The 12,349-nt window shown below is 45.4% G+C and overlaps 1 protein-coding gene across 1 annotated transcript in view; it reads left to right on the plus strand.

Annotated features, from left to right (window-relative positions):
* The window catches only part of ADGRG5 (adhesion G protein-coupled receptor G5), a 769,418-nt gene that overhangs the window by 622,618 nt on the left and 134,451 nt on the right, over positions 1 to 12,349 (plus strand). The window contains exon 5 of the mRNA XM_085637711.1: positions 6,631 to 6,735. Within this exon, the coding sequence (XP_085493837.1) occupies positions 6,631 to 6,735 (105 nt within the window). The remainder of the gene's footprint in view (positions 1 to 6,630; positions 6,736 to 12,349) is intronic.

Below are 12,349 nucleotides of genomic sequence, written 5' to 3' on the forward strand. Positions count from 1 at the left end.
ACCACAGCAAGATGCGTTTAGTCTGGCAAAAGAGGCAATTCAACATGCTCTGGATTTATGGCCTGTACGTGATGGTGACGTGGATTTGAATGTATCTGTACAGGGCCTTTATGCAAATTGGAGTTTGTGGCAGAAACAAGGCAGGAGTAAAGTACCGTTAGGTTTTTGGACCAAAAAGTTACCTGATGCTGGTGAGCGTTACACACCCTTTGAGAAACAGTTACTTGCTTGTTATTGGGCTCTGGTGGATACCGAGCAATTGACTTTGGAACATGATATAGTTCTGCGTCCGGAAACTCCTATCATGCAGTGGGTTCTGAGTTCGCCGAAAACTCACCGAATTGGACACGCTCAAGAGGCGAGTGTGATTAAATGGAAATGGTACATACAAGACAGGGCACGTGTGGGTCCGAAAGGAGTTGCTTCTTTACATGAGCAGGTGGCGCGAGCGCCATCGACTGAGACTGAGAGTGAATGTTCCGTACCTTTAGCACAGGAGTCTCCTGTCAAGTGGGGTAAGCCTTTTGATGATTTGTCCGCAGCGGAAAGAAACCATGTTTGGTTCACTGATGGTTCAGCGAGGTTTATAGGGGTGACACGGCACTGGAAGGCGGTGTCCTATAATCCGATCACACAGAAATTGTTGAGCACAACTGGTGAAGGTAAAAGCAGCCAATTTGCCGAGCTTTACGCTGTTTACCAAGTTTTGAAACAAGAGTTACCTGGTACATGTCATATTTTCACTGATTCTTGGTCTACTGCCAATGGACTGGCTGTTTGGTTGCCAACTTGGCATTCCCATAATTGGAAGTTACATTCCAAAGAATTATGGGGAAAAGAGTTATGGCAAGAAATTTGGGAGATGCTCCCACAGAGTACTGTTACAATCTTCCATGTGGACGCTCACACCCCGATAGATTCTCTTGACAAATTTTTTCATAACATTGCAGATGAGAAGTCTAAAATTGCTGAGGCAGTGGTGGACAGGCAAGATCCTGATATTGCGGGATTGGCGAAATGGGCACACCAGAAGGCAGGACATTTTGGAGAGAAGGCCACTAGCAGGTGGGCTGCTGATCGAGGAATTTATATTCCCTTAGATTTAATCAAAAATGTTATTTTACACTGCCCCGTTTGTCAGCATATCAGACGGCGTAAGGTGCTCCAAATTGTTAAAGGTCATTTACATCGCGGCAAACTGCCCGCTCAAATTTGGCAGATTGATTACATTGGTCCACTTCCCATGAGTAGGAATTGTCAATATGTTTGCACTATTGTTGATACATACAGTGGCCTGCTGGTAGCCCTTCCCTGTAAGCAAGCTACCCAATTGAATACCATTAAAACATTAGAATTAATTATGATGTACTATGGTGTGCCATTCCAAATTCAATCTGATAATGCATCCCATTTTCGTGGAAGATTGGTACAGGAGTTCTGTGCGGAAAACAATATTGAATGGATATTCCATATACCCTACTACCCACAGGCCTCGGGCCTGGTGGAGAGATTGAATGGCCTGCTAAAGGACCAGCTGCGTAAGTTAACGGATGACAAGTATAAAAATTGGCGAGACTTTTTGCCCCAAGCACTATTGATTTTGAATAATCGTCCTTTTTTAAATGCTGAATCTCCACTTATGCGTTTGTTTCCCCCGAATGTTGAGGCTATGCCTAATGAAATCAGAGAAACTGTGATGTATTGGGAAATTACTCCCGGAGCTTTGGCTCCATGTAGAGCGACCCCAGGGTCGGCAGGTTTAGACTTGCATGCTATGGATGACATTGTTATAAAAAGTAGAGATCGAGTCATCATAGAGACAGGTGTTGGTGTTCAGATACCACCTGGAAATTTCGGATTGATCGCCCCTAGATCGGGGCTGGCTGTAAAAGGCATTCAGGTGCTTGGAGGAATTATCGACAGTGATTATCAGGGAGAGATTAAGGTGCTCCTGCTGAATAGCAGTGAGGTTAACTTACTGATACATCAAACTGACCGAGTGGCTCAATTGCTAATAATGCCTGTTTTCAGTGGTGAGATCACAAAAGGCACTGCCCCAACGTTGCTAACTGTACGAGGCCAGAAAGGTTTTGGCTCCACAGATAATCCTGGGGCCAGAGTTTGGGTGCAGTCGCCTAAGAATCCCCCTGAACAAGCAGAAGTCATTGCAACCGGTCAAGACAACACCATTTTAGTTATGAGACCAGGGAAAGATAGCTGGGAAGCGGTCCCGGCTGATAAATGTTATTTACGAGAATGATTAATGCCTGTATTTGGTTCTCTTTCAGATCATTCTTTGGATTGTTGCTGCAGGATGTGTCGGAGCCGGACTGTTTTCGGACTGGTACGACGAGAAAGGAGGGATCCTATCAACCCGGGATGAACTGGGAACCCGAGTGTTGCGTTCCTTCGCTGCATGGGATTCATCATCGAACTTTTGGACCGCATTAGCTAAGAGGGTGACTGACGCCCCTCACTTCTGTTTGACACCGATGAGATCTGTACATGACATCCTGGCGACCTGCCTGGTTGCTGTCCCCGCCTCATTGGAAACTTTAGTTCATATTTTTAATGTCTCGAAGGCCCGTCCCAATATTCTCCTGGGTGATTTTGCTACCCATGTATATTGCCCCCTATGTATTGAATTGCCGAACGAGCAAACCCCCATCCAGTCCCAAATACTTACTTATAATATCACACAAGGTGATTTGTGCTTCTTTCTTACGTGTAATCCTAGTGCGATCTCTGAATGTCTGCGCCTAAAACTAAAAGGCGCCACTTCGTTTACAGCTCACGAACGGACTTTGTGCTTTCAGAGGACACCGGCCACATGTGTTTCAGTTCAGAACAATATGACTTGTAATAGTTTGGTAGTTACCCCCAGTCACTATCGCACGATGTTACTACCTGCCGGATGGCTTTTCTCATGTGGTAATACTTCCTGGCCATTTGTCCCTGCAAACATTTCCGGAGGCCCTTGTGCCATTACGAGACTCAGTTTGTTGATGTTCGCATCACATCCGAATGCCAACTCTCGTGTGCTTCGAGATACTGTAATGTTACAGGAGGATTGTGACCCATCTTTGCATTTATATTCTAAGTCTGAATACCTTAGCTTAGCTGTTTCAATTATTGGTGTTCCTGCTTTGGCGGTTTATAATGCCAAATCTATTGGGAAAATGGCCTGCTGGATGGTGAAATCTATTAATCATACTTCTACAATTTTGTCTGACATGCTATTAGACGCCCAGGGTGAACGTAGGGCCATTTTGCAAAATAGAGCAGCCATTGATTATCTTTTGCTTAAACATGGACATGATTGCTCGGACTTCGAAGGTCTCTGTTGTTTTAACTTGTCTGACCATACACAATCCATTCGTGCTCACATCGACAAGTTGCGTGACTTAACAGAAGAAGTTAGAAGACACATTGACCAGGGCTGGTTTGACTGGCTCTTTAATTGGTTACCTGATATACACATGCTACGCCAAATATTAGGTGGTATTTTGATTGCTGTTGCTGTTTTGATTTCTATCTGTTGCTTTATTCAGTGTATTCCTTCATTACTTCAACTCTGCACACTTGGTACTAGACATAGATCAGTTAGCTTTATTTCATATTATTCTTCCACAGATGTTAGCTCCATTTAATGAATGTATAATAGACTGAAGTCAAGGGTGAAATGTACTGCTCGATTTTTCCGGTCTTATTGTGTTGAAGGGTGATTTAGGTGACTTCAGTCTCTTTCCATTCAAGTCTAAGGGTTAGAGTAGTGTATAGAGCCTATTTATTAGGCACTTCGACATGATCCTGTGTTCTTCCCCATAGATCAGGGTTTGCATACATATCCCAGGGGATAGATTCGTTAGCATTAGGGGTAATCTGTTCTGTAGTGAGGGTATTTCATGGAGCCGTGCTGAATTCAGGCCTGGTAGGCCTTAAACGGGAGAGACTCCATCTTTCCTCCTGCTCTGGCAGCTTGGGATGTTTCTAGGTCATAGGCAGTGTTTTAGTTAGGAGGTGTTATTCGCTTGGAGAGAACCGGTTCAGGCCGGCCCTTATCGAAGGATTGTATTTTTCTTCATGCCGAAGACACTACATCAGGCCGGCCGGCTGGGAACGTGTCCTTGGCACGGGGAGGTACAAGAATTTGGTGGGCGGCAGGTTACGGGCTGGAATTTTCCATGAGGAAATGCACATCTATATTAGTGAAAGTTTGAGGCAGATACTGGCACTTGCTTCTAGTCCATGGGCGGCACCTGGCCGTTAGTAGTAAAGCTGCTACTTATTCCAGGGAAGACAGATGACAAACTTGGAGGTGGAGAAAAACCGAGAAATAGATATTCCAAAGAGAAGAGAGTAGCCGATGAGGAAGAGGTCCCAGTGACTCGGAGAGGGAGACGGGAGTAAACCCGTGATTGCGGAGGTGTGACTTCCAGGCGAAGCCGAGGCGCAGACGAGAAGGGAACCTAGATGACCATTGAGTGCAGGCTACATACGACCAAGGTGATGTCAACCCCTTACTATTAGAGTGTACAACTCAATCTTTCACTTTTCTTTGCAGGTTATGTGATATGTATTATGTTCCGTGAGTGTGTATGTAATAACTAAATAAAGTAGTAAAGCAATATGTGCTACGTGTTCTTGTGTAAGAGGGTAACCTATTCTTCTAGTCAGCTGTGACTTGACATGGACAGATGTTAATCCTGATCAGGTAGGTGGTAACTGAATAAGGGAGAAAGGAGCCCTTCGAACTGGGGAACAAGTTGTGCTCAACTAGCTGTCTTTGTGTGATCTGATATATAGTAACACTGATTCCCTTGTTGTATGTCGTGGTAATTATAGGATGAACTCGTGTTAAGGCTGCCGTCTGGGCAGGAAGTCCTGGGTCCGTTTGGGACCGCGAGGCTGTGACTGCCGTCTGGGCAGGAAGTCTGTGGCTGCCGTCTGGGCAGGAAGTCCTGGGTCCGTTTGGGACCGCGAGGCTGTGACTTGTCTAAGGCTGCCGTCTGGGCAGGAAGTCCTGGGTCCATTTGGGACCGCGAGGCTGTGGCTGCCGTCTGGGCAGGAAGTCCTGGGTCCGTTTGGGACCGCGAGGCTGTGGCTGCCGTCTGGGCAGGAAGTCCTGGGTCCGTTTGGGACCGCGAGGCTGTGGCTGCCGTCTGGGCAGGAAGTCCTGGGTCCATTTGGGACCGCGAGGCTGTGGCTGCCGTCTGGGCAGGAAGTCCTGGGTCCATTTGGGACCGCGAGGCTGTGACTGCCGTCTGGGCAGGAAGTCTGTGGCTGCCATCTGGGCAGGAAGTCCTGGGTCCGTTTGGGACCGCGAGGCTGTGACTTGTAGGTCTTGGTATATATAGTAGGAATTCCCTGTCCTTAGGTGGTACATATATGTGGTTATTTAGGTGTGAATAGGCCCTAGGGAGGGGGTAACGTTCTGGTTTGGGTTAGAGAGGCTCTGCTGAGCGGGTTCTATCTGATCCGAAAACCCAAGCAGAACAGTCCCTCTCCTACTGTGAGCAAGAGCCAACAGAGATGCAATCTTTCCCCAGGCCAAACTAACTTCTCTTAGGTTTGCCTCCAACTGTTGTATGTCAGAAAACTGTTAGCAAAAATATTTCCTGACAGAAACATTGTGTTCTGAATATCGCTTACAAATACCTCTCCATTAAGGGCAGAAGTTCTATTCTCCATTGGGTGTAGATTTTCGATTAATATCTCCAATTGGACTGTAGGCTTGTGAACGATATTTAGAACACAGGGGCAGATTTACAAGAACTGACGCATATCTGCATTTTAGTAGAATTGCAGAATGTCCAAAAACGCTTGCGCCACCATGGATGCGTCACATTTACAATGTGGCGCACTCTGACGCAAGGATTAACAGATGCGTCACGCATCTGTTGGTGTAAAGGTAACGCATTGCTGGAGTCGTGTCATAATTGCGATGCGAGTCCAGCAATGCTCAGGAATGCCTATTCCTATTGTGCTGCGTCACTGGCGTAAGGTTTTGACGTCAGTGGCATCATAGAAGTGACACATTGAAATCTTGTAGATATCACTGCGTCACTTTTACGAGGCTTTCTTGTGTCGGAGCGCCCACCCTGCATACATTATACCAACGCAGGTATAATGTATCTCCCTAGATGCGTCACGTTGTAAATGTGTCGCAGCATGGCGCATTGTTTACGACGACGCTGCATCACAAAAGTGACGCAACGGTGGCGTAAAAGTGTCGCAAGGGGCTTGTAAATCTTCCCCACAATATTTAAGCCTTGCGATAGTTTGGTTATGATGTTCTCCTTCTCTACCACTCCAGCAACTGGCTGTCAAAGGCTGAGACAGTGATCGTGCATAGCCTTTGCCTCTGATTGGTCCGTGGAAGATCAGAGTCAGCATGATGATAAGCCCACCAAACTCTAAACATCATTTTTGAGCAGTTTCTGCAGGCCACAAATCTGTAACAGATGAGCTGTTCTCAAACCCAATTCCAAACCAATAGAACGTCTAGTTTGGCACTGTCTCAGATTTATCTGAGTTGTGTTAGTGTAGTGAGTGCTGGTTATTCAAATCAGACCTGTAGTTGTCTATTTTTCTAACACACTCGTTTATTCTGTCAATTACTCTTAACAGGCTAATCGGCATGCTGTGTCAATTCCAGCAGAGATCCTGAAAGGCAAAGGAAATAATGAACATCTACTGATATGCGTCTACTTCAGTTCCTCCATCTTATTCCAGGTACTTCCGTCCTTTATGTGGGGGTTTGCCAGGGGCGTAGCTTCGCGCGGTAGGGAGGGGTTTGGGGTGTTCCACCCCCCTAATAAATATATTTTCTGATGAATAATTTGATACAGGTGCGTTCAGTCGGGTAAAGTAAAGTCCCTATCGGATCTCACCTGAGATTTTTGAATCCACACACAGACAAAAACCACACAAACACACACACTCACTCTCTCATCACTGTTCTGAAAGTCCTCAAAATGTTGGTTATTTTACAAATATCTTAGCACCCCTACCAATCCACATACCTCTCCCTTTCCACTGCCTCGTAGGCCCCTCTCATGCACCCTCCCAGTCTTATAACTAATTTTAACATCATATGCCAGGGTGATTGTTGGTAAATCTGAAACTCAAACCCCCCCTAATCTTACTGACCAAGCTACGACACTGCAGGAGGCGTCTTAGCTTGGATGTCCTCTTATTTTCTAATTCATGGAAGTGTAGAATATAGGTTACACTTGACAACACTTTCCCTTCGGGCAGACCACCCTAGTTACTGTGTGGGAGGTAATAACAGCATCTAGTGGGATGGACTAGATGTTGTGCAAAAACTCACTATAGTGAGGCCAAAGATGCGTGTACATCCCCTCCATGTACAAATATGTTTGCCGCCTATACATCCCGTGCTTGTCTCCCCTCTCAGTTAATTGTGCCACCACCACACAGGACTGGAGCATTACCATTGTCAAGTTTTCAGAGCTGTTGGAGAGTGCTTATTTGTGAGGGGTTGTTTTTTTGTGCAAGATTGTTTTTCAGTGTCATGCCCATAAAGGGTATTAATGCCCCAGTGGGCATATTCAGAGTGTAATGGTTGTGTAGATAGTTGATTTCTGTGTCTAAACTCACCACATCCAGCATCTACTGCATATGCATGGTTAAGGCAGTGCGCGGTCTAGTTGCCGAGCGGATGGGCGGAAGAAGAAGAAAGGAAGTAAAAGGATGATCGGGAATCGGGAGAAGATATGGTGAGGTAAGTGGGGCTGGGGCCGGGTCTTGGGGGGGTAGTTTTTCAGGGTGGGGGTAGGTTTTAGGGCTAAGGAGGGGTCGAGGTTGTTTGTAGGGCAGGGAGTAGTTTTAGGGCTCAGGGCAAGGGGGCTGGGATCAAGGTAATTAGCAGCTATATGGGACAGTTTTTAGGGCTCAGGGTGGGGGGCTGAGGTCGGGGTTATTTTTAGGGTGAGGACAAATTTTTAGGGCTAAGGGCGTGGTGGGGAAAAGGGAAAGTTTACAGGGCAGGGGCAGTGTTAGGCCTCAGGGTGGAAGTGCCTGGGTCGGGTTAGTTCAGGGATGTAGTGAACAGTTTTTGGGCTCAGGGCGGGGGGGCTGGGGTCAGTGTATTTTTTGGGGAGTGGAGTTCATTTTTAGGGCTCAGGACAGGGGGAAAAGGGAAAGTTTAGAGGGCAGGAGGCAGTTTTAGTCAGGGTAGTTTAGGTGTGTAGGGGATAGTTTGTAGGGTTCAGGGCGGGGGGCCTGGGGTCGGGGTAGTTTTTGGCGCATGGGTTTACATTTTTAGGGCTCAGGGCAGAGGGAAAAGGGACTGTTTACAGCGCAGGGGGGCGGGTAAGATCTTTAGCACACATGTCCCTTTACCCACCATGCCTTTACCACGAAATTGCGTGGTAAAGGCATGCATGGGAAAGGCATGCATGGTAAAGACATGGTCATAGTAGAGACTGCGTGGCACAGGTATGCGTTGTTTAGGCATGCGTTGTACCATCAGACAACCACCCAAGTATAACTGATCTTAAGGCTCGCCTTGCAGGATTATCCCTAAGGCATGCGTGTACCCTATACATACCTCTACTGTTTGTATAAGTAGCATGGAACTGAGAGGGAGTCTATGCAGTAATATTAAAGGAAAGGTGTCTGTTTTTCATCGGGTCACACATTCTCTTTGTTTACAAAGAATATGAAAACAGTTAAGTGGAGAGTAAAAGAAATGAAAGACCCTTCATCTAGAAATGATTAACCTAGGCTGACTATCCTTAACTCAGTCTTGTGGTCATCCTCTGACCTGCCAGTGCTGTGGGAGAAAGCGCAGTGCACTTTACTAAGGATCGCAGGCAGTGGCGTAGCAAGCCCCCTGGGCACCCGTGGCGGTTTCTGCATTTGCCGCCCCGCGGCAGCCACAGTGAAGAGCGGGGGGTGGGGTGCTGGCAAGTATTTTCTCCATTTGCTGCCCCCTCGCGACAAAAGCATTAAGGAGCGGGGGCGCTATTGCCGCCCTAGGACGGCCGCCAGCCCCAAAACGTGGACCACCCCCCTTCACCTACAACACTGATCGCAGTCCCTCCAAATCATTGTACCAGCTGACTGTGCGGGGTAAATGTTGGCTGGTGTAGGTGGGACGCGCGCAGGCTCGCCAGGGCCAAGGGCGGGCCCATCCTTGGCCGTCAATGGCCGAAAGAGGCTGGGCTGGGCTACGTCTCTTTTGACTGGATTATTGAACCTACTGTCGACATCGTGGTAATCTCATCCATTCTATATGTTTTGCTAACTTGGTATCTTTGCGGAGGCTGGTTAACCCAGTAGCGATACACTGTGTTCGACTGATTGCGTGTGGGGCCAGCACTGCTGGGGTTGTTTTGCTGCTTCTGCCATGGGCAAACGAAAACTTCAGAATGTACTTGCATCTGAAAAATGTCCTAAGGCTAAAGAGCCCAGTATGTCATTACTGAAATATCTGACGGGGGCTGTAGGCGCAATAGAGAAACAAATATGTAATGTAGAAGAGGCTTTGCATAAAGATTTGCCAGTCCCCCCTAAGCATATATCACCGGGGGAGGAGATAAACCCCCATGCGCTAACTTTGGACTCACAGAATGGATGCGTTCAGATTGGTAGTGATAAGATCTCGTTAATCGACACAGATATAACATCATTGCCACCGTCAAAAAGGGCTTGTATTTCAAAGAAAAAAGTTATGTCAAATAGCACTTTGCCCTCGAGGTATAAAGCAGCATCCCCTACTGCTACCAATACTTTAATAACCAAAACTGGGATGACACAGAGATTGGATATTCCTACTATAATTAAAGTTAAAGATCGAAATATTTGTCCTAATAATAAAAGTAAAAGTAAAAGTAAAGGCCAACTAGGTAATAATGTCTCAGGAATTATGAGTATAATAAGTGATTTAACTACATTGATTAAGGAATCTATTGATACTCTCGCACGGAGACTGGACAGAATTGAGATAGGTTTGGTATCCATCACAGGGCGCCTAAACGAAAGGATTACTATACCACTAGAGAATAGTGAGGGTAATGGTGAAGATAAAAGCATAAGAAAAGCTTTACCAGTTAGCTCTGTTGATTGTAGCAATCAAAGCAAAATGATGGGGGATATTTCTAGAGCCCCTAGTATTAGAAGTATCGGGAAGCCAGTTCCTAGTGGTCATTTGCATAGGGTAGTAAAAGTGAGTGGGGGAGGGAGCGTAGCTGGTAGAAAAGAAAGGAGGGATGATTTGATTCAATCTGACATTAGCTCCTTCCAAGACACTTGTACGCGCCTTAATCAAGAGCCTTATACAATCGCTCATAGTCTAAATCTCCCTCCAGCCGCGGTCCCTTACACTGTGATTCTGGAAAATGTCCCACTGTTACCAGAGGGTGAGTGAGAATCCTGGACCTCCCTGAAAAATTAAGCTATTCATTGTTTGGGTTCTAAAATAGGTCTGTCACAGGAGATGTTCTCCACATTCAAAATGGTGAGACGAGTCTCGTGGGTGGGTGACAATAGAAAAAAGTTTAAAGGGGATTGCGTTGTTCTTTCTTTGGGATCCCCTTCCTTAGTTTATGAAATTTTAACCAGAATCGCCACAAATAATTTCATGACCGAGGGCATTTATGTTCTCCCTTTGGGCTACTTTTATCACCCAAGAATGTATTAAAATCATTCCACCCCATTCGGACCATCCTTATCCCATAGGAATCATTTGTATAATATAGAAGTTTCTAATAGGTCTGGTCCTTTAGCTTCTTTGGAGGAGGTGGATTGACTTATGGTTCCTATCAACAATTATTACCCACGAGCGGACTCTGCATCTAATATTAAAACTAGGCGAAGCTTCCCAGTAATCTCTGTGGAATCGACCAAAGGTATAAGTGATATGCTTCCCGGGTATGGTATAGAAAACCCCCTGACCTCTAAGTTTAATGATCCTATTAGTTCTAACACTTTAATGGGTCATCAAAACCTAACTGTTCCGCCTTTAGTAGGCCCATTAAAAACTGGATTAAATGACTCTATCAAGGACAGTGACTCTACAGAAGTAGTATCTCCTATAGATTTAGTAAATAGTTTCGTTATTGACCCCCAGTTGGAGAGGAACCAAAGACAGGAAAATGGCGAGTAGGAATTTGTCCCTCTAACTGATTCTGCTAAAGGTAATGTTAGAGTGGTATTTTGGAATATAGCTGGTTTACAATCTAAGGTGGATAATCAATTATGGGTAGATTTTATCAACAACTTTGATATTCTTTGTTTACAGGAGACCTGGTTATTGGACGCACTGCATATTGATTGTTTTAAAACATATCATACTCCTGCTCTGCGTTCAGTTTATGGAAGGCATAAAGGGGGGATTTCCATTTATATTTCGAATATGATGAAGGTTCAGAAGATAAAAACATTAAAGTCGACCCCTTATTACCAAATTGTCAATATCTACCTCTCTATGCAAACTGAGGTAGTGATTATTAATTTTATAATAATATTGACAAGGGTAACTTTGTAGGTATACTAAAAAGCCTCTTGGATTTTTTAACTAATTTGGTTGTTCCTAGGGGAAAGGATGTGATTATGATTTGGGGTGGGGATTTTAATACTAGTATTTGCCGAAATCCTGAATGTGGGTTTGGGGACATTGATACAGGTTATAATGTCCATGCAGCCCACTTTGCCCACTCAGATAGAGGAGAAAGTTTTAATGAAATGATGGCAACCTTTGATTTAGGCTTTGCTAACACAGTGTGCTCACCTACAGGCAAGTTTAGTCCCACGTTTATTGGTCGGGGATTTAATTCCCTGATAGATTTTATCGTTATCCCAAATCGCTATTCCAATTGGTTCGATTAATTTTGTACTCATCGAAAAGGCCTAAGTGACCACTTGCCATTAAGTATAAACATTCTACTTCCAACTAAACGTACACTTTCGGTTACGGAAAGTTTGGCTTGGACTCAAGACGTCGTACTGGCCCGCCAAAACGGTTTCTCCCTGAGTTGGGGCAGGAAGAACCCAGAAGCACTGAATACAAAGATTATAGCAAAGGCTCTAATTCCCATCACTGAGTGCCTGCAGGAAGGGACATCCCATAGGGACATCCTGTTTGCTTTTTCTGAAGTTACCGTGGTGATACAGAATTTGCTGATTCGCCCAATAAGGGCTGTACCCAACAAAGACCAAGGGTGGTTCGATAACAAGTGTTCCAAGACATATTCCTTGCTAAAGGCTGCTCTTCATAAATCAGAGAGGGATTATGAGGAAATTAGAGCCTGTAGGAAGGCCTAAAACTTGGCTAGGAGTAATCGCAAGAAAGAAATTAAAAACCTAGCTTGGAATAACTTAT

This window comes from Triturus cristatus, chromosome 12 (genome assembly GCF_964204655.1).
Source record: "Triturus cristatus chromosome 12, aTriCri1.1, whole genome shotgun sequence".
Taxonomy (NCBI): domain Eukaryota; kingdom Metazoa; phylum Chordata; class Amphibia; order Caudata; family Salamandridae; genus Triturus; species Triturus cristatus.